The 21,678-nt window shown below is 41.3% G+C and overlaps 1 protein-coding gene across 2 annotated transcripts in view; it reads right to left on the minus strand.

Annotated features, from left to right (window-relative positions):
- The window catches only part of DOCK1 (dedicator of cytokinesis 1), a 319,394-nt gene that overhangs the window by 54,752 nt on the left and 242,964 nt on the right, over positions 1-21,678 (minus strand). For both annotated transcript variants that reach the window (XM_055799656.1, XM_055799645.1), the window contains exons 34-38: positions 12,957-13,042; positions 12,611-12,767; positions 9,283-9,323; positions 7,865-7,955; positions 3,636-3,755 (exon numbers count right to left, since the gene is read on the minus strand). In XM_055799656.1, coding sequence (XP_055655631.1) covers positions 3,636-3,755; positions 7,865-7,955; positions 9,283-9,323; positions 12,611-12,767; positions 12,957-13,042 — 495 coding nt within the window. The remainder of the gene's footprint in view (positions 1-3,635; positions 3,756-7,864; positions 7,956-9,282; positions 9,324-12,610; positions 12,768-12,956; positions 13,043-21,678) is intronic.

The raw sequence follows: 21,678 nt of genomic DNA on the forward strand, positions 1-21,678 counted from the left end.
CAGTGTGCATTTGTTTATTTATTTTTTTTTTTCTGCTAGACCAACACTTTCAATTTATGAAGGAGCAGTGGAAAACATGTACTGATTTATAGACTGCGGCATCCACTGGCGAACTTGAAACACATTGCTGTTTGTACGTTTTACCGTGCAGGAGTTAGAATGCTGCCGTTTTCTTTACAGCTCCAGAGACAACACAAGCCTGTTTAAAAATAATATCTTATCGGTGTCAATGACACCCAGTATTTCTTGGCTTCAGTAGTTCGTTAGCGTTGACTAACACCAACTGCTCCACACAGGCAAAATTTCACCCTCTTCCCTCGCTGCTTTATTTACACCACTATTTTTCCTTCTCGTCCTGAGATACTCTAACCCACCAATTTTGAGTAAAGTCCCTGGATTAAGGGCTTTGTTGAAAATTACAAAGCTTCAGCAAAACAGAGAAAGAGCGAACACTTCAGAGCAGTTCAAAGGATAGGTCAGGCTGCCGTGCTAAGCGTGAGGATAAAGCTTTTAAGGGCAAAAGCCAAGAGAGATGGAGATGAGACTGGAAAGCGCAACGCAGTGAAGAATAATGATCCAGGAGAGAAAACTATACCTATACAAGGGAAACTTGGAAGTAACAACATGTACTTTTGGAAACAAAGAGCTTAGAAGAGTAATGGGAAGTATTACTAACAAGGAGTCAAATCCATAAAGTAGAAGTGCAGCAAAATGCAGAAGTTTCATCTGAAAATGCTGATTTACTAAAGGTGAAAGGTGAACTTCAGCTTTACAGAAGACTGGTTTAAGGACCAAAAGTCAAACATAAGTGGAAAGGAGAGTTTCCTAAGAATACTATATCAAAAAATAGAAAGCAAAATGAAGAATTTTGAATGGATCTCAGACTATAAATAACAGGGATATTCACGGTGAAGGGTAGCAGTCTGTTCTCAGGCAAAACGAGATGCCCACACTCCTGCTTTCAGTGCAAGCCCACACTCCGTACTATTAAATTACAAATTTCTCAGGCACTTCTGGTCTAGAAGTGAGAGGTCCGTTCCATTCCAGTTTGTGTATGGAGGATTATACCATCCTCTAAATTCATCTCACCATGAATGCTAATATTTAGGGTATAAGCCTCATGGTTGATCTTCCCTTGAGAAGTGCACCATGCGTTTTCCCCTGGGAAATTACTCTGCTAAGAGAAAGGGATCGTGATTTTTGAGAGGCTGAGCGACACAATCCTTCAAGAGCACACACAAAAAAAAAAAAAAAAAAAAAAAAGCCAATGTTTTAAAACTAAGTGTCCTCTTCTCAAGTCCACAGCTGCCCATCAGGCAGGCTGGAGTGGAGGAGGCACAGCCTCACAGCAACTTCAGAACCAAACTCCTGAGTTTCTCTAAAAGCCTGGACGTAGCCCTGCAGATGTCCAGGGTAAAGTGACCTTCTTTTGACATCTCTTGTTAACTTTATGGGAACAGAAAGCAAAGTAGTGCCATTAACCCAAAGTGAATTGCCAGGCAGAGACACAGCTGGGTGATTATGGTACAGAAAAAGATTAACTGCTTTAGTGTACCAGACTGTATCAGTAGAGTCTTCTAAATATGTGTTACTGATGTGTTGCAGATCATGGAACAGCATAGCCAAAGTAGCTGCTGGACTACATTTGCAAACTGCATACGTAAATGTAAGAAGTTGATTTAAACTAATGTCAGAACATCCCAAATGAGAGGATTACCTTAATTCTACAGTGAAACCCTCAACTTCGAGCTTCCTGACATTTGAAAATTCATGTAAGACGGTCATATTCTCAGTGTCTATTGATTTTCTTTTTTCCCTTTCATTGAACAATACGAAAAGTTGTTTTTCTATCTATTCTTGATCTACTATCACCAACTTGAGTGACCAGAAAATATCTGTAACTAGGGAAGAGTTCTTTGAAAATGAATCATCTCCTCACACGCACAAAAATAATCACACAGCAGTCCCGGGGACCTGAGTTGTGCAGAGGAATAGGAATACGGAATCACAGCGGTCCCTTCGATATCATTGCTCACTGAAAATTTTTGGAATAATGAAGATTCAGTTGTTTAATCTAACTATGAGGGAAAAGGAAAACACAGCATTTCCACTGCTATTTCTTTCGCAAGCAGGCAGAGCCTTCTCTCCTTTCTAGTTGTAAAATCTGAAAAAATTAAGACTGGTTATTCAGTCTAACAACGGTCTCTCAAGCGTGGATGCCGTGCTGTGTAATGTGGTGCAGGCTGAAAAGTGAGCAGCAGGTATTTTGCCTGCTGTTTATATAAACAGCTCATTAGCGCTATCAGCAGAAATGGGTGGGTGCAACTTTAAGACAGGCTGTTTTCAATATAGATGTCAAGGACGCTGCAGCTTTTAATTTACAGCTAAAATGCACTGGCCTGGTGCTCAGAAGAACAATTCCCACCGCCTGTATGCTAGCACCATAAAAAACTAACCGTGAAGCCATAAAGATGTAAACCAACAAAATAAAAACATGCGACTCCTGGCTTTTCCTTTCCAGAGAGGAACGTAATATTAAAATATCCTTTTAAATCAGCTACGACCCTAATCCTAGCGAGGTTCTCCTTACCCACTGTTAAAGGGTTAGTAAAAGCTTTGTGGGCAGCAGCCACGTGCTGTGGGAACCAACACTACCCCCGGCACAGGCACCGCGGCACCCACACGGTCCCAGCCCCACGCGGGCTGTACACTCACAGAAGTACTATTAAATCATTAAATCTGTCACAGCCTGGAATGACAATATTTTTAGCATCATTTATTAACAACTTCTAAAATGCTGCATTAAGATAAGGGATAAAATTTGACCTTTTAAGCAAAGTTTCTATCAACATACTCATCTGATTCTGCTAAAAACTTGACTGGAAAACAGGAGCTGGTTGGATAATACTCTAGTTCTACCAGAAAATGACATTTATGTTTGCATTACATTTATGCAACAAAGACCGCTTTTCAGAACTCAAGCTTAAGGTTCTGAAATATTCTGACAAAGGCATTTCTACTTCTATATTTAAACATTTCGTGCCTGAAATATCCAAACACTGACACATGCCTACAACCCCCTGTCTACCAAGTCAAGCCCCCTCATCTCTGTGGACAGGTAACACCAGGACTCTCACCTTCCCACTGTGCAATGCTGAATGTAAATCCACCTTGCAATAAAAGATGCGAGTGCAATGAAATATTCTCATTTGAGAATACTTCCGCCTTCTTACGATGCGAACCACAGACAACCATTCTCTGATGAATTATTTTGCATACACGAGAAAAAAACACAAGGGTAGCTGAAGGATTGCATTACCTATTGTAACTGCCAGAAAAAGTCAGTCCCCCAAACTTCATGCATCTCTTTTTTATTTTCTCTGTGGCCATCAGACGCACATATATTCACCCTTAACACAGCAGTTAGAAATGTACCATTGATTTCTTTTTACTTTTTGTTTAGTACATTATCTTTAAGTGCTAGCTGGTGTACCGTTTACATAAAGCACTCCAAATAACTTACAGCAAGTTTAAAGCTCCCTGAAGGTCACTGGATGTAAACTGTTTACTATTCAACGTATAAGTTAGAGAGAAAAGACATGAAACATATTTGGACTTTTCTCTTCCCTTTTTACCTTGCCCTTGTCAAAGTAATGGATAATTTCTTGATATAGTTGGTCTTTCAACTGTCCTTGAGTCGCAGCCTGGTATCCATCCCGCTGGGTAAGGTGTGCTGCACATGCTTCTTCTGACCACTAAAGCATACAAGAAAGAGGGGAAAAGTGAAAGCGAATAAAAAGTTACAAAATACGTCAGTAAAATGAGCCTAAATAAAATACACATTTTTAATGTAAAGAAGTGGTACCACAGCTAATGCACCCACAACGGTGTTTTGTTTTGTTTTGTTTTTTTCTGCAGTTGTGTGCTTTGATTCCTTGGGCGCAAGGACCGTTTATTTGAATGCTGTAATTGGAGGCTAATTACAGCTATCAGCTGGAAGGAAGCTTCTTAAGGTGGCTTCCTCTCCTGGGTGAGTTTGATGAGACTGACCTTGGCCTGCTGATGGGTACAACCTGCTGCAGGCATAGTGAACACTTGCAGGTTTGTGTTGAGAGAAGCCTCAAAGCTAAGACATGTCAATACGAACGGAAAGGACTGCAGGCACAGAAATTAAATGGCTGAAATTCCTAGAGAAAGTTTGGAGTATGGAAAAAGCACAACTAACTTTACACAGCCTGTCTGTAATCAGTAGCTCTGGCTCTTCCAGCAAATGCCTAATGGATGAGGAGCAAGGCACAGATATTAAATTAATTTCCTCCTAGACCCGAGAGGACCAAGCAGTTCCCTACGTCCTTCTCCCAATTCCCTACATCCTTCTCCCATGCACCTGCATATTCTGGTGTCCACTAAGGGAGAAATGCTCTTCTTCCCCTCCCTCCTCTCCTCCCACTAGCATTCCTGATGACCTTCCTGGGGATGAGACCATACTGGAGCCTTTTCCCTAGACAGGATACTAACACTCTCGCCTACCCTTCCACCGCTGTCTATTTCCATGAGGCTAGCAGGAAAATAATACCTCAGAGACTCACAAACCTCTATCAAATCAAATCATAAACTTCCATTAAATCAAATGAAACTGCTCATAAACAGAAAAAGAGACAGACACAGGTGCTCCAATAGGACTTGCTGCCTTAAGAAACCAAGTTCAAAAAAATCAATTCATTAAAGAATTCACTTTCTCCTCTGGAAAACCAAAGCTACTAAAGGAGGAGGACTGCCCACTGAAATGAAATGGTGTAACTTTAGGAAAAGGAAAAAAAAGAGCGTGAAGCGGTCAGCAGCTCACAGATTTATTCACAGAACTACTATTAAATCATCCAGTCTTAACTCCTATATCTTAAGAAATTTCACATAATTACTTCTGAATCTGGCCAAAACATTTGTGTTTGGCTAAAGCAGACAACTTTGAAGACGGAGCCACACAAACTTCACAGACTCCACAGTGCAATGGCATTTTTTTCAGCATGCTAAGAGCCACTATCTTCTGATAGTTTTGAACTTCTTAATTCTGACTGCATGGGTTAAAAATACAACCAGACCCTCTTTTCTCAAGTCCTCTTCATCAGCTTGCAGCAATCTGGAGAAAACGATGGTGGCTCTCTCTCCACAGAGATGGCCTTCTTGCAAATTTAAAGGTGAAATCCTTGAAAGCTCTCAGTCTTGACCTAAATGTGATCCCATTAAAATCAGCGCAATGAAATATATGTCAAGGATGAGTGTTGGTGAAAATCCTGTCCTCAAGGTCTGACCGAAAAACTCAATTGCTTGAAGTTACACACCCCAACATCACTGCTTCTCAAGCAATACTGAACTCCATACACTACTAACTACTGGTAGTAACAGGACACCTAGATCTATACATTTTCATGATAAAAAAATTCAAAGTATAATGTAATTATATTTAGAAACAAACATCCACTTAGTGATGAAAACCTTAGTGATGATAAATACTACCCTTACATTTGCCCTCTTCTATGGATTTGCATTATAAGAAAAGAAAGCCGGCTATTTCCTTCCAGTAAATTAGAGGAGTATATTAAGATACTCATCTGGTCTCTGAAGATGTTCTGTAAGAAAACCCCAAATTGGCTAAACTCTATTTTAAAGTCACAAAAAGCACATTGACTAACAACTTCAAGCTATAACAGGTAAAAGTTTGAATGATATTTTACGGCGTGGTTCATTCCATCATTTTTCCAGGAAACGCTGCACCTGTGGAAGGGAATGAATGCTTTATCTTGTCTAAAAGGTTCATTCACGTCAAGTGTGATGAGCAAGAATTACAGAATTCCCTCGTGGGAAGAAGAGAGACCTCTATAGCCACCGAGCCACTCCAACTTCTACCCACAACTGACGGCACCAGCCTGTGTGATGGAAGGTGTCAGAGCGTCACGTCTTCACCTCCCTGGTACACATCTCAACACATAAAATTTCATTCCCAAATAAATGACTGTACTCTTCCCCGTGAGGGTGGCGAGGCGCTGGCCCAGGCTGCCCAGAGCAGCTGTGGGTGCCCCATCCCTGGCAGTGCTCAAGGCCAGGCTGGATGGGGCTGGGAGCAGCCTGGGCTGGGGGGAGGGGGCCCTGCCCGGGGCACGGGGTGGGACTGGGTGGGCTTTGAGGTCCCTTCCAACCCAAACCACTCTGTGATCCTATGATTATATGATCCAGCATGCCGTGTGCAACAATCGCCCGTGCTTTCAGTAATGAATAAAGCTATTGCTACAGTGCTTTTGCATTCTAGATAAATCTTACTGATGTTTTCTTACGTAATAACCCTCTATTTGTTTTAAAACACAGTAAATACATCTCTAAGTGTCTTAATTTAAATTGCACATCTACGCTTTGCATCATATTTAGTCTTATTATAGCTTGGATAGAGTTTACTCGATTTTGAGGTACGAAGAATTGCCAGTGCAACCGTCAGAAGTATTTAACACCTTCCACTTTTCAGCTTTTCAAAATAGATATTTTACACTCACATTTTTCTTGGGATTGCTTAGATCAAATCAAAGATTGCTAAGAGCAATTCGCTGCTTAGAACGAGATAAATTTCCTTTATGAAGTCGGGTACAATTAGCATAGCTTCTGTAGCAATACCGACGGCTTGCAATAATACAGAAGGTTGCAATGTGCTCACCATTGGCATGAGAAGTAGATCAAGGGGGAAATGGAGTTCTCAGTTATTCTGTCCCTGACACTCTGCTCCACACGACTGCGAGCACTACCATCCTTGAAGGAAGCAGAAAGAGACCCAGGTCTCCCTGCATCTCTTTCTGCTTGTGCTGAGATGCAAGGAAGAGAATGGGACTAAAGCAAATGCTTCAGAAGACGCTAATTCTTATAAAATGTAGATGTTTACTTTTTATATTGGCTGCTTTTTAAAATTAGAACATCAAATTCCCTGCTAATAACTCGGTGATGACGAGGCTATATTAAACGTAATTTCATGGCCCAAGTGTCCGCTGTTCAGTGCGGCATCCTTCTGTATGATAATGTCAGGAACATGGTTGGTACATGTGCTGTGACATTTGTGACAAAATGTTAACAAGCTGCTTGTTAGGGACACCACCATCTATCCAGAAAGTTCTCAGTGAGATTACTGATTATAAATCAGGGCTTCATTACATTTCTGACTGACCCTATATAGTGATAAAAATTTAAATGCTTTACTTACATGCACTTTGTATAGATGGCATGTTATTAATATATATTTCAGGTTACACCAAGACATTCCTTGAAGAACAGCAGTATTGTTATGTCTCTTTAAATGTGCTATGAACCGTGTAACATTCTGTTAAAATTATATGTACCTTTTAAAGACATGAACTTGGAAAGAAGACCATTTGAATCTCCCTCTAATTTCTCAAAATCAAACCTGAATTTATAGATACCCAAGAGTACTCCACAAGTCTGTAGTACTTCCTTGTATTGCCTTTGCAGAAAAAAAAAATATTCTGCAGAGAGCTGATTTACAAAAATGTGTTTAGGTGCTTCCAAACATTACATAATTTTGATACTTAAGAGCAATTTAAATTACAGCTTTGCAGTCTATAACTTGCAGTCTTGATCATGCTTCCATCCCTTTCAGATCAAGACGAGTAAAGCGCGCTCTGACATACACTAACGCCTGAGGGGTGCCTTCCTGGGTGTATTAAATACAAGTGCAAAAGATAAAACTGACATAAGAAGCAGCACACAGTTGTTAATTAGATGAAAATGCAGATCTAAGAGTGACAAACAGGACTACTATTGGTTACTGCAAACAGGATTTTCAGAATTTGCAAGGGATGTTGGTGTTTACCTTGAGAAGCTTTGCATGCAGAAGTAACGTGTAGGCAGCTTCTGTATAGTTATCACATTCTTTGTGCAAGTCACACAGCTTGTACAGATACCTGCAAGGAATAGAACCAATGGTTTTTACAATGGATTGGCTCTTAAATGTTACAAAATAATTTATTTCGAGATGGGTCAACTGTATCTTCGGTCAACTAAATATATGTGGGATTATTTAACGCTCATATTTCTATGTGCAGACAACCTTTAGGACCATTTGCATTTCTGTTGTGTTCTTTTTCCAATGCATATAAACGATTTGTGATGAGTAATGAATCCAATACAGATTTTGTGCAAGGGTATCGCTCTAATTGTTCGGCTATGGAGACAGACATGCCTTCTTCCTTAACTTCAATAGCATCACGTCTCTGGGAAGGGGGCTCTCTTCATTTGCTTGTTGGGATTTTTTAGTGACAATTTAAACAAACAAACAAACCAACCAACCAACCCAACACAAAACTATTCACACTGTATTTTGAAAAAGCCAGTGAAAATACAGAACTTTGACATTCATTATGACACATTATAAGTTTGTTAACAGAAATAGGAGAGAATTTGGGTGGGGTTTGACAGTGAGAAACAAAATGTCTTTATACAGATGCTGAACAGGGCAGCCCTATGACTCACAACCTTACCTGTTTGTCCCCAGCTACCAATCCTGCCTTTTGTTAGATTTCCTTTTCTTTTTGCAAACTAAATAAAGCACTGATTAAACCCATTTAAACAACAGGAAGCGAGTTCACAAGCGAAAATTCTTCCATAAAGGTAACAAGCATCTGAGAATGAATTCATTAATAATATTTAGATACCTAAAATAGCATTAAAAACAAAAGCTTCATCATTTTAGCACAATGGTCTAGCCAATTTTAAGCTGAAGTACAAATAGAGGACTAGGAACCCTGAGGTTTACAAAACCCACGACAGCATATTACCATTTTTACTTTGTGTGAAAATAGATTTTGAAAGGTTCCTAAAAGCTTTAAATTTAAAATTGGTATCAGTCATGATACTATTTAATAGTCCTTTTTACCACAAGTCACATATTTTGTACCGTGCCAGGAGGCAAAATTATTTCATTACTCAGCTTTCTTTTGACTTATTTATTTTCTTCGTGTGACAACACTCCTGAGTATTTCAGTGTTCACCATAATATAACTGAAGGAGCTGGGGAAGGGGGACAAAAAAAAAAAAATCTCATGACTAATTCTGATGGACACTGTTCTCCGTGAAGATAAGCTTTTGAATGTACTTAAGGTTCAGTCAAGGTATGTTTTTTCATTACTTCTTTCCCTCCAGCCCCCAAGTGACTTCTTAATATGAAATTAATTTTCTCCAATTACACTACAGTAAGTCAAGCAGAGTTTGTCACTGGTCATGTTTACAAACCTTATGTACATTTCTTCTCTCTCAATCTCCTTGTAGAAATTCTGAAAAACAACATAATTTTGTTACAAAGTATTTGATTTCACAGTCTGGAATGTATACAGATCATGCTCTAAATGAAAAATTCATAATTGCATAACATCAACCTTAAAACTGCAAAATGAAATTTGCCTCTAGTGATAGAACACAGGTTATTTAACTTATGAAGTCTAATGCTGTGCTGTTTCCTGATGTACTGTATAAGGGCTTATGTCTCATTGCAAAGGTTAAGAATTTGCAAGAATAGTAATGCTGGAAATTTGCTTCAGGCATTTGCAAGTCACACATCATTAACCATTTTCAGTTGAAATTTTGTACTATACAAAACCATAATTTTTAAGCAACAGTTGTTCTACGGATTTAAAACTCCAAACCTTAGTTGAGCAATATATCATCTGCTCTTGAATTCTAATGGTTTCTTTGGAAATAAAAAAGTTAGATTAGTGTTATTTATCTGGTTTGATATTCCACACATTATCATCACTCTCTTCAGAAATGTCTGAATGCCTCCGGTCTTGAGATAAACTAGTTAACACTACAAATACTGTAAATGCAATATATGATAAATTGGGTGAGATATTGAAGGCATTTCTGCATCTAATTTAAAGTTTGTCTTCAAAAGTTAAAATGCATCTAAGCAAACAAGATACAAAGAAATTTCTCCTTCTCATGAATTAAAGCATATTTCAATGCTAAATCAAACCAGTCTGAGTAGCCACTAACAGGTGCACAAGCCCAGTACTAGCAGATGCACAAGCCTGATACAAAACTGTTCCCTTCAAAGAGAACCAAAATACAAGACAGAATCTACGTACCACAGCTGGAAACGATGGATCATTCAGTGGATATCTGACATAACTGCTCGCTGGTTTTGAGTTCAACTCAAAAGACAAACCGAACCACGTACTGCTGTTTTTTCTTACTTGTGTTTTGTTTGCTTTTGTAAAGCAGCAGAGACTTCTGAGTCAGGTGGATCAATAATGTAAAGCCATTTTCTCCTAATATTGCTCCCAGCTATTCTGCCCTCCCGATGCAGCTCAAGAAGCGACACCAAATCAACCAGGCTGGGAAGAGGCTTGGGCAGTGCGTTGACACCATCGCATGTTGCATTTGCTACAATTCCCTCTCCTCCAAGGAGCGGCTGCTGGTCCTGCCCCATCCCTGGGGCAGGTTCCCACATCCCCTCATGCTGTGCAGGCCAACACGTGGCTCTGCAGCAAACGGGCCAAGGAACTGGTGGGGATGGAAAATAACCGGATTGGGAGAGCGTGAGCTTTCAGCAAAATCCCTCCTTGGATCTGCTCTGCTACCTGGGCAGCACGCTGGCTTTTGCCAGGATTATCAGGGGTGAGAACAAGCAGATGAGGCAACAAATAGGGCTTTCCCCCTGCCCCCCCCCCCCCCCCCTTTTTTTTAACATCAGCACTGGCTTAAATGCATATCAAAACCTGAGTTAAACTACAGTCAATACAGGCAAACTTAATCCTATGAAAGCCTCTGCATCGTTAAAGCCCCAATTAAGAACTCTTTTGAGAACTCAGGTGGGAATTGTGCTGAATATCAGCCCTGGGTTGGATTTTCACAAAGGCATAAATTTCACTTCAGGTGCCTGGAGAATGATGAAAAGACTGAGCTGGCCCTGGGAGGGCAAATGGCACTTTAAAATCAAGCAGAAGTTTTAAATCACGCCTACAGAAACCAAAGGCAGGTTCTGCCCCACCATGCTTTCCTTGCAGGCTCCAGCAGCAGGGTCGCGTGTGGATCTCTCACCGTGATTTAACTTGACAGCAGTAAATCACCCACAAAATTTATCATCTGCAAATACTTGAAAAATTCAAATGACAAAAGCCAGCATCATGAGATGCTGTTAGACACACTTAGAGGGAACAAAACCCACCCCCAAGTGTGCCATCAGTTCCCCCCGCAGTTGGTATGGCGAGAATTACTAGGGGGAGACTCAGAGTATGATGATAAAGGAAAGGAGAAATAAATTCACCTTCCTAAGGCAATTGTCCCAGTTTTATAAATTGTTGTCATGTTTCAGAGTGTACGGTGTATGTGATTTTTTAATTTCCTATTTGCTTGGTGTGAACTAGCCGGCTTTTCTAATGCAAATTCTGCTCCGGAGGATGCTATGACTTTTCAGCAGGCAACCTAACGGCACTTGCTAGATCAACAGCCAATGACAACTCTCCAAGCCCCTCCTCTTTTCCCATGTCCTCAACATTCTGATGCGTTTTGATGTGCACAGAGAGGAAAAAAAAACCCAACCCTAAAAATAAAATCCCAATATCTGATTTTGATGCCTCTGTCCTCTCTCCCATTCTAATGGGCACTGCTTCACTTCTTAACGCGACAGTGCAGCACAGGAGCATACACACAGGCTGAGGACATTTGCATTACTTGCAGGTGCTGAAGCTACAAACTACTCAGATCTTTCCAAACCAGCCTGAATGAAATCTATCAGCCATATCATATAACAGTAAATGCTGTCTGTGCCCCATGTACTTCAACAAAATAAAAGCTTTAATAAAGATATAGGGATGAAAGCTCTGAATCCTTAGTGGCTAACGGTTTGGGATTGACTCCTATTGGAAAAATCAAATCTAGCTAGTACGGTGTTTGGGGGTCCCTAAAATTTAATTTGACATTTTTACATATGTGCTGATTTTGTGCTAGTAAAATCTCATACTCTAATGCTTCCACCAAAAAGCTTGATGTGCGTGCTACGGGGACAACTTCTACTGCTTCAAGCTCTAGCCTAAACAGACAAAGATTTGTATTGTAGTATAGATACTGCAGAATTTCTGGAACTAAGAGTAGGGAAATTCACATCAGTGAAAAAATCCCGAGCTTTTTCTACTGTGAATGAAATAGTAACACTCAAATTTCTTCAAAAATTGTGAATATGAGAGGTGAATAATACGCAGAACACAAATGGGATTGCAAATGCATGAAAACGTCAGTAGCAAACTGCCTGTAACTCCAACATTCTGTATGTCAGTGTCTGTCTGCATACAGTCATTCATACATCATTTGTAAGTCAATGAACAGCCCTCAAAGATCAGGCCCTGAAACATGTTTTCTTAAATCTTTCCTTAGAATCAATTAGAGAAATAATAACCCATTTTTTCATAGATTGACCTTCACTGAAAAACAGAAAAAATCCTAAAAGCATTTCAAACTTTCATGAGAATCCCAAGAGGTACGCTGTTTTACACAAATCTTTTGTTAAAGATGTAAAAAGAAGAACGCAGTAGACATTTCAGGGTGGTGACTTCTCTTGGCTTACCAGCACGTTGACGGTGCAGCTCATGCGGTTCTCCTTGTTCTCGTCATGCATTATGGTCCTGTAGTCCAACAACCTCTCCATTAAGCGGACAACAAGTTTCACGAAATTTTCTCCACTCTTAGCAAGGTATTTGTGTTTTCTGCAGTGCTCCAAGAGACTGAAAACCCAATTACATTTGCCTTGTTAATCACATGCAGAAAAACCCCTCGACTCAGGTGTGCAATATTAAATATTGTGCATCATTAACAGATTTTAATTATTTCTGGGCTACAAAGTTCTTTGTAGCCTAATTGCTCTCTCTCCTGACTTTACTGTGACATAAATCTTGCTGCTGATCAACACTTACATTTTGTCAAATAACACTTTGTACTGTTCATCTCCTCTGCCTCCTTCCACTTCATGATCCAGTTTCGTGATGATCTCATTTTCAAACTATAATTAAACAAAGCAAGCGTAAATAATCAGATGGCAAATATTTCACTTTATTGCTGTAGCCTCAATGGTTCACAGATTGGTTGGGTACCTTGGTGAGGTGCTTAGCCACTATTTTAAAGCTTGGTTGACTTTAAGAGTTTGCATTCTCTGACATCAGACTATTCACAATGATCTCCTGCCCTACAAGGACTTTTTGGTTGAGGAAATCATTGGTCATGTTGTTAAATGAAGTGTAAATATTTGCATTATGGAAAACCAAGTAAGGAGATTAATGACGAGAATGAGGGCAGGGAAAAAGACAACACAAAGCCAGGCACAGAATGCCCCCTGCAATAATGGTAATAGCAACAAAAGTAAAATACAAACCTGTTGAAAGCTCTAAGAGTGAGGATATATAACAACTAAGGCTGGGCAACTCAGGCAGATGCACACCCCAGCATCACCGACATCCCTTTTTAGCCTACAGATACTGATCACAGTGGGGCAAGACTTGATAAACCCGTTAAAGTCACTGCAGACGGGAAAAAAGCTGTCTCAAACAAGGGTAATACTTCGATTTGGGCAACAATAAGAGAATGTAAACTTAGGTGGGCATTAGATCATATTTTAAATGTAAACTGGGTAATTCACTGGCTTTTTAACGATTACAGAGGGCTGTACCTTTTGCTGCTATGTTCCCTAGGGCCCAGGTTAGGAAAGAATGCGAACTGGTAGTGGAGGAAGGCTCGCTCCAGAGCCTGCTGCTATGCAACAAACTGGTCTAGACATCTAATTCCTAACTCTTTGTTAAATATGCACAGGCATCTGCACCATCAGTGACACGACCTGCTGTAGAGACCTCAGGTGCAGAGCCTGGGTGCGCAGGGAGCCTGTGGCAGGGGAACGGGAGCCCGTTAGACTGCAGTTTATTGACAGAAGAGTTGTCTTCACGTTTTTTCCCTGCGACTTCCTTAAGCCACCCCTAACTATTCCAATGAGAAGCAAAGGGCCACCTGCACAAGAACAGAGCGTACTAACATTTTGTAAATGTCAAGAGATGTACTTTGCCTCTGCAGTTAATATTAACGGCGAATAATGTACAAATGAAAAAAGAATGGACTGTCTGCGGCTTGATATACTTGCAGACCGAGGACACACTTCCACGACCACAGCAGCAGCCTGTGGACTCCATCTCGAAGCTCTGTTCAAGCCACGAGCCTTCCTTCCCCTTCCCCACCTTTAAGCTGTACCAGTCACATAATGGCATTTCTTACTTTTTTATAAATTATTTTCATTGGTGGAAGTTACCGATGTCACTACATTAGTGACAACGGCATTAGCTCCTCTGTTACAGCCGCCAGGCAGTGCCCGATCGGCAGAGGGGCTTCTGTACCTGGGGAAGGCAGGCTTTTGCAGAAAGCCTGGAAGCAAAATTACTTTGCTTTCACCGCGGACAACTGCAGGGAGGCAACAAGGACAACCTCAAAGAGCGCTGCAGTACAGGTCACGTGCTAAAGATGTAGCTGATATCTCTGCTGAAAGGCAAAAATCAAAATCTATGTACCAAGAAAAAAACCAAACCAAACATCCCCGCACAGAGCCCTGCCAGCCCAGCAGCCGAGGGCTGATAGCGGGCACGGGGGCAATGGGACCACCATCCCAGAGCACCCAGAGGCCAGGGCTGGGTGGCTGAGCTCGGCTGCGGTGCCACCCACGGCAGGCTGAACCACAAGCACGTGCCACACGTGGCCACCCCACTCGTGCTGCTGCCCTGGCCACAGCACCACTGCTCAGCACAGCGGCCAAGGGGCAGGGGGGACGGTGGGGGACAGGGATTTTCTACACGGGCAGCCCCATGGGGGAGCTGGGGATGACAAGTGGTTATCTCCAGCCAGCAGCGAGGCTCAGAGTAGTTTAGCTAGGAAGAGAAACTGGGTTTCTTTAGTCCACATAGTGAAATTCTGCTGGCATATTAATTTCAGTGAGGAGTACGAGATCACCCTTGCCAGCAGACTCACGTCATGATGAAACTCTAAGACGGTGCTTTTCACCACCTTAATTTACATCACCTTGAGGAGGCACAGTAGCTACGTCCATCACCAACCTCCTTCTGCCAAGGTACGTTGCATTTTAAGCTCTGCCCACAGAGTCCCACCTCAGCCAACAGTGTTTATCATAACGCCTCTACCAAGCCCAAACAGACATGCCCTTAGTTGTGCCACAGTCCTTTTCTCCTGAAATAGCTGCTGCGTGCGTGGGGCAAGGTAAACCTGGGCAGAACAAGAGAAAAGCCTGCAGCAAGTGAGGGTGAGGAGAAGCATTTCGGCTACCCCTACACCTGGAGGCACCTGCCTGCTCTCCTGGAAGGACCTCTTCTGCTGAAGCCCACCACAGCTGTGAACAAACACACGCCGGCCAAGTTGAACCTGCGTACAAAATGTGGCCGTGGGTTGCAGAGAAATTCCTGCTTTGCTAAGAAAAATCCTTTTGAGGGAGAAATACACACTGGTATGAAGGATTTGCTTGATAAACTGTGCCAATGCCAAAATACTCCTCTTTGTTAGGACAACTCAATCTCTGAGCATCTGAACAGGCTCAACAGCAGTAATGCAAAAATCCACAGTCAGATCCAGGACATTGCTTTGTCTCCCTTCCAAATCTCCATCTTCTTGTCAGCACCAACTGCAGTAACGTTCGCGTAATTTCCTACCTTCACGTGCAAGTCCAGACAGTTTTTCCTCTGCATTTGAGTTGGGAAATTTATTTTTACACACCTGGCAGCCTAGAAGAACTGTGTTACAAAGAGAAAAAAAGAAGTATCTGTGCTCTGAGCTCAGTGACTACAAGCTATCGTGATAGTAACAGCAGAAAACTGATAATAACTGCTCACCTGCTGCTCAGAGCAAATTCAGGCTATTGTCTAACAACATGCACAAGTCAATCGACCTGCGAGCTGTCAGGAAAGCCGAGCTACAGGCTGTATCGTGCACATAGCGATAAAATCAGCCAAGAGATATTCCATCTCAGAACAATTTCTATTATTTTCTGTGACTGTTTTAAAGATGAAACCCCCAAACTCTGATTAAAAAATTGAAAAGGTGCTCTTCTCTTCCCCAAATGATCCCCAGAATCACAGGAACACTGACTGGAAGAGACCTCAAAAGTAATTTTGTCCAGCCTCCCCAGTGATGCAGGATTACTGCCGACACTAGATCTGGCCATCCATGACTTGCTTAGCCAAGTACTGAACATCTCCATGGCTGGGTGAGTCCACAGCCTCTCTGTTCCACTCACTACTTTCCTTGTGAAGAACTGAATGGAAAGCGAAGGGAAATAAAGTTTTTAGTACAATGAATCCCTTATCCAAAAATGACAGGAAAATGACAAAAGGAAGAATAATGCAATCCACCCCCTCTAGGAAGCACAAACAAGCTGAAACACGTTCCCATAGTACAAGGACATGTCAAGTAAAACACTGAAGCAACACAATGATGAAACAGAGAAGTTCACAAAATTCATGCTCTCTAATGGGAACAGAAAGAAATTGACTTTCTATACCAATGTGAAAAATGACACTTGCTGTCAGTGTGAGCCCTTTAGGTGGTGTGTTTTTTAGCAAGAGATTACTGAGACAAAGAAGAGCAATTACATTTGTCATACAGGATCTTAAGTATCTTCCTGACACCGATTTTACTTAAATTTCTGTAAATCTAGGCTTTGTTGGGCCATCTCCCTAACGGCCCTCTTGGGCTGAACAGAACTAGACTTGTGGCATTTCTGGGGTTTTAAGGAGTATTAACAATATCTTTGGTCTTCAATCATTCTTGATACTTCTCAAGGAATCGATATGGTGCTGTCAACGCAAGCTAGATGACTAAACGTTATTTAACATAGTTAAAGTTCCTTCTGCAGTCTTTCCACAGAAGAACGTTTCATCAACACAAGCTGAGGTTTATGGAGCTGTTGTCTTCGAACATGGCCCTGGAGTTGCACAAGCTCAATGCTCCACGATAGTTCCCCTGGCATCTGATGATAAAGTCTCGATTTTCCCTTTTCCCCTTTTCTTCTTTTATTTTTCTTCTTTTTTTTTTTTTTTTTTTTTAAATGCATAGAATAGCACAAAGTATGCCTGCAACTATTGTGATGGAATTTACTTCCAAATGAAGTAGCGCCCAATTGTCAATGTTTACATTACAGCCAACGACGTTTGCCGAGGCTCTTTCTGGAGGCTTAGGGGTATATATGGCACAACCAGTGAGTTGGAGTCATATCCTTCTGCTGACAGTGAAAGCTCGAGGGGTAATGGTAGGAAGATTACAGGAAATTATTATCAACGTTTCCTTGCAGTTGATCAAGATCTAAGCTTGTCTTTAGAATGTGTGTTTGAACTAGAGCAAAGAGTATATTCACTACTTCACCTGTCTGTTACAAACTCCCATCTGGAGAACATAAATCAATGTAAGCTATCCAGCGTCTTCAAGTGTCAGCTCAACTAATCGCTTTTGGTTTTAGGTTTACCTAAAGTGTGGTCAGGCTGTATTTGTAGCACTGACCGACAATTTAATCTAGCTGTAGATGAAGACAACTTTCAATTCCCCAAGCTGCTATAAATTTGTTTTGATATGGGATAATAAAGAATTTGCCATATAAAATTTAAATGATGGACAACACCACTAGAAATTAGTCCTAATGCAGAAATGGTACACAGGTGCTATAAAACTTTGTTTAAAGGCTGCTATGAAAGTTGATGGTAATTCCCAACAGTTTCATCTCATCCCTTTCCTATTTTCCCACAGCATTCTAGTTGGCAAACAGATCTGGTGGCCATGTAATATTGGGTGATGTTGGAGGTCTCTAGTCTTAGAGCATTACCCTTCTCCCTTGCTCTTCAGATGGGAAGAGGGAGGAACACAGATATTCTCCAAAAGGCCAGAAAACAAGAAAAATTTACACATGTACAAATTTCAACCACAGATAATTAAGAATGTTACTTATTAAAATTAATCCTTTTTTGGGGGCTGATTTATTTGAATTTGCACATTCAGTGGGATTACAGAGGAGAATTTGCAGCATCACAGAAACTTGGGCAAGTCAGTAACTTACGTACTGCCTGCAAACCTACAGCACGGGGAACGGGAGGTGAACATCAGGCTCAGAAGTGGCAAAAAGACTTAATAAGGATTTATAGGTTCTAAAAGTCAAGATTCAGATAAACTTGGTACTTCTTGTTAAGGAGAATTATATCACTTTGAAATTCATTACTAACCAACATGAAATTACACTGCAAATAAAAAAGCCAGTATGACCAGCTTGATGATACTGAGATTTATTGTTAATTGTTAGAAATTAATTAAAAGGGTTTCCTCTTTATCTCTTCTGGTCTTTACTCATTGAATTCTCTTCACAACAGAATTCTGGCTAGAGGAACTTTAGCTGCAGCCATGGTTTTATTTTAGTAATCATAAACATTATGCATTCATTTATTATGCATTTCTATATGATTTTGCACTATGCATTCATTTATTATGCATTTCCATATGATTCTGTATTATACATTCATTGCTTATGCATGTCTATATCTTTTCGGCTATGGTTCCATTATGCCAAGTGTCAGTCCAATTTGCAGAAAATAGGACAGATGTGTTGTTGCATTTTTGGGGCTTTTTCATCAGATTATTACTTCTACACAACTCCTTACTCTGCCAGGGTAAGAACACATGCTGGAGCTTGTGTGCTTATATTGCTGATGCTAACACCACCAGACACTGATGATTCTCCTTAGTAATGCAGTTCAGTCTGAAAACTATAGACATATGGCACTTCTAACGTCTTCTTGCTCATACTGCAGAGTAGGGGGCACACCTCCCAGATTTTGCTTTGAAGGATAAGCATCCTTCCTGCCTTCCTACTTGACCAGGTATGTAATTATGTTGGGGAAGACAGGCTGGGGCAGTGTTTATAACTGAATCCCTTACCTTAGTTCGTTAATAGGGTTTTTTGGCTCCTGGAGTAAGCTACTCCTACTAATTAATTTGTACCAGATCTGTTAAAATAAATTGTGTTATGATGCGGTGCCTTAAGCTAGAGAGAACCTACCCAACACCTAACCCTGCCTCCTCCCGCCTCCCGCGCACTGTGCTGTACCAGTTCCTGCACTGGTACCTCTCTACGAATGGGTTCAACTCAAAACAAGCAAAACTTTACATCAGAATGACACGGGGCCAGGACAGGTAAGTTAAAAGCTTTGGGTAGGCAAACAGACAGGAGCGGTCATAGGAAACGGAGCCAGAGCAAGTGCTAGCTGGGAGGAACAGGCAGCAAAACGAGGAGGTCAGGGCTTTTTATGCTCCAAATTCCACATTTCATCTGACTGATTGTTTCATGATGAACCTTCTCTCCTGCTGTCACCGTGGGATCCATCACATTCACCTGACCAGGCCTTGAACAATCAAACCAATTCTCTTTCATCGCTCCTGCGGCTCTGACATATTCCCTTTGATCTGGAGGGTTTGCTAGTAAAACAGGCAAAGGGAAAAAAAGCAGAGCGGAGAAGGAGGCATCTTCTTCTACAGGGAAGCTTCAGTCCCTCCCTGACCTCAGTATCAGATTCATGCTTTGAGGTACAGGCTACTTTGAAGCCTTATATAGGCTTCAAAGCACTTTAAGAGGGAGAGGACAAAAATGGGCAACACCAGCTTTTAATTCAATTGACCTTTAATTTAGTTCGGTAAAAATGAGAGGAATTTATCTTTTGGGTTTTCTCAAGGCTATATACACTGGGAAAATAAATTAAAAAAAAAAAAACCAAAAGAAGCCATTCTGTCTGTTACTGGTTTTACCAGGCAAACCAATTCATACTGAAATTAAGACCACCACGGGGAAAGCTTCTGTTTATAACACAAGCCATCACAGCATTGGTATTCTGCAAAAAATTTAAATTCCTCCCCCACACATCATGAGGTTTATACATCTGCTGGAGAAGTGGAGCCAATCTAAACCCTTGTTGATGTGACTAATAAGGTTAGATAATTGGATTTCTGGCAGATTAGTTTAACAGCAGCCAACCATTCAATTTTGAAGCTCTCTGGGAAAGCAATGCTGGACAATGATAACTGGTAGTGGCATATAGATGACATAACGCAGTACATCACACCAACACATGAAGTAAGAAAGCTTGCCCAGGCACTGGTAATACTTAAATTATTTTCTATCTATTTCTACCACTTAAACACAAAAGGGACAAAAAAGACGAGCCGGGAAGCTACAGGCCAGGCAGGCCAACTTCAGTTCCTGAGGAAACCACGGAGCAAGCCCTCATGGAAGCTATTCCCAGGTAGACAAAGGGCGAGGAGGTGACTGGGAAAAGCCAGGGTAAATCACAGCTGACCAACCTGGCTGCCTTCTGTGATGATGAATCTATCTGAACAGTGGATGAAGAGCTGTGGTTTTCTCGATCTCAGCAATGTGTTTGGTACAGTCTCCCAGAGCATACTTGTTGACAAGTTGGTAAGATACAGACTGGATAGACAGACTATGAGATTGGTGGAAAATCAGGCTAAATTCCTGATCTCAAGGGATGGTGGTTTAATGACTCTGACAGTCTGAAAGTCACCCAAGAAGAAATTGCATAATATTTAAGGAAAAGGAACTTAAAAGTCCTGAGTCTGGGATGGCATAGTTGCAAGTAGCAGTTCAAGATGCTCTGCTGTAAAGTAGCTGGCGCACAGCAAGCTGAACATGAAGCAGCAGCATGTCCCTTCAATGGAGGCAAAATGTGTCCTTGACCAGCAAGAGTACAGCTAGAGGGTCAACAGGATTATTCCACTTGTTGGGCCATGGCTGGAATACTGTGTCCAGCTTTGGCTCCCCCAGCTCAAGAGCACCATTGACAAATCAGAGATGGTCTAGTGGAGGGCCACCAAGATGAGCAGAGTATTGGAGAACCTGGCCCGAAGAATGGTGGAAGGAATTGTGTTTGTTCAGCCTAGAGAAAAGCAGACTCAAGCCTTCCAATAGCTAAAAGATGGTTATAGAGGAGATGGAGTGACTCAACTTACAAGGGTACACAGTGACAACACAAGCAGCAACAGGGACAAGTTGATTCAGGGAAATTCTGCCTTGATGTAAGAAGAGAAGTCTTAAACACTGGAATAGGTCACTCACAGAAGTGCTGAAACCTCCCTCACTGGAAATAATAAATACTGAGCTTCAGATGGCCCCAGATAACCCAATCTAAGGCCCAGTTTGGACCCAATTACTTCCATAGGTCACATCCAACCTAGACTCGCTCTATAATTCTCTGCTTTTTACAAGCTGTGATCTTCATTCCCCAAAGACCAATCTGAGATACTCAGCAAAGTCTATAACTACATTATCTGCAACACTGTAAATGGACAGATTGATTATACCCCGATAGACACAACTGTGCACTCCAAATGCACTGAGAAAAGGTTTACTGCCTCTATATCTGTCATATCAATGCTATGTCCATAAAGAAAGAAGCTATACTGACATAAGAAATATATGTCGAGTACCTACAATCCAAGACACCTCTGACTTAAGCATGAGGCATTTTTCTTCTCAAAAGGCAGAAAGAATTTGTGTGAAATATTTAAGCCATTCGTTCATTAAAATCACCCAGCTCTTCTACACAA

Source organism: Falco peregrinus, chromosome 1 (assembly GCF_023634155.1).
Source record: "Falco peregrinus isolate bFalPer1 chromosome 1, bFalPer1.pri, whole genome shotgun sequence".
Lineage (NCBI taxonomy): Eukaryota > Metazoa > Chordata > Aves > Falconiformes > Falconidae > Falco > Falco peregrinus.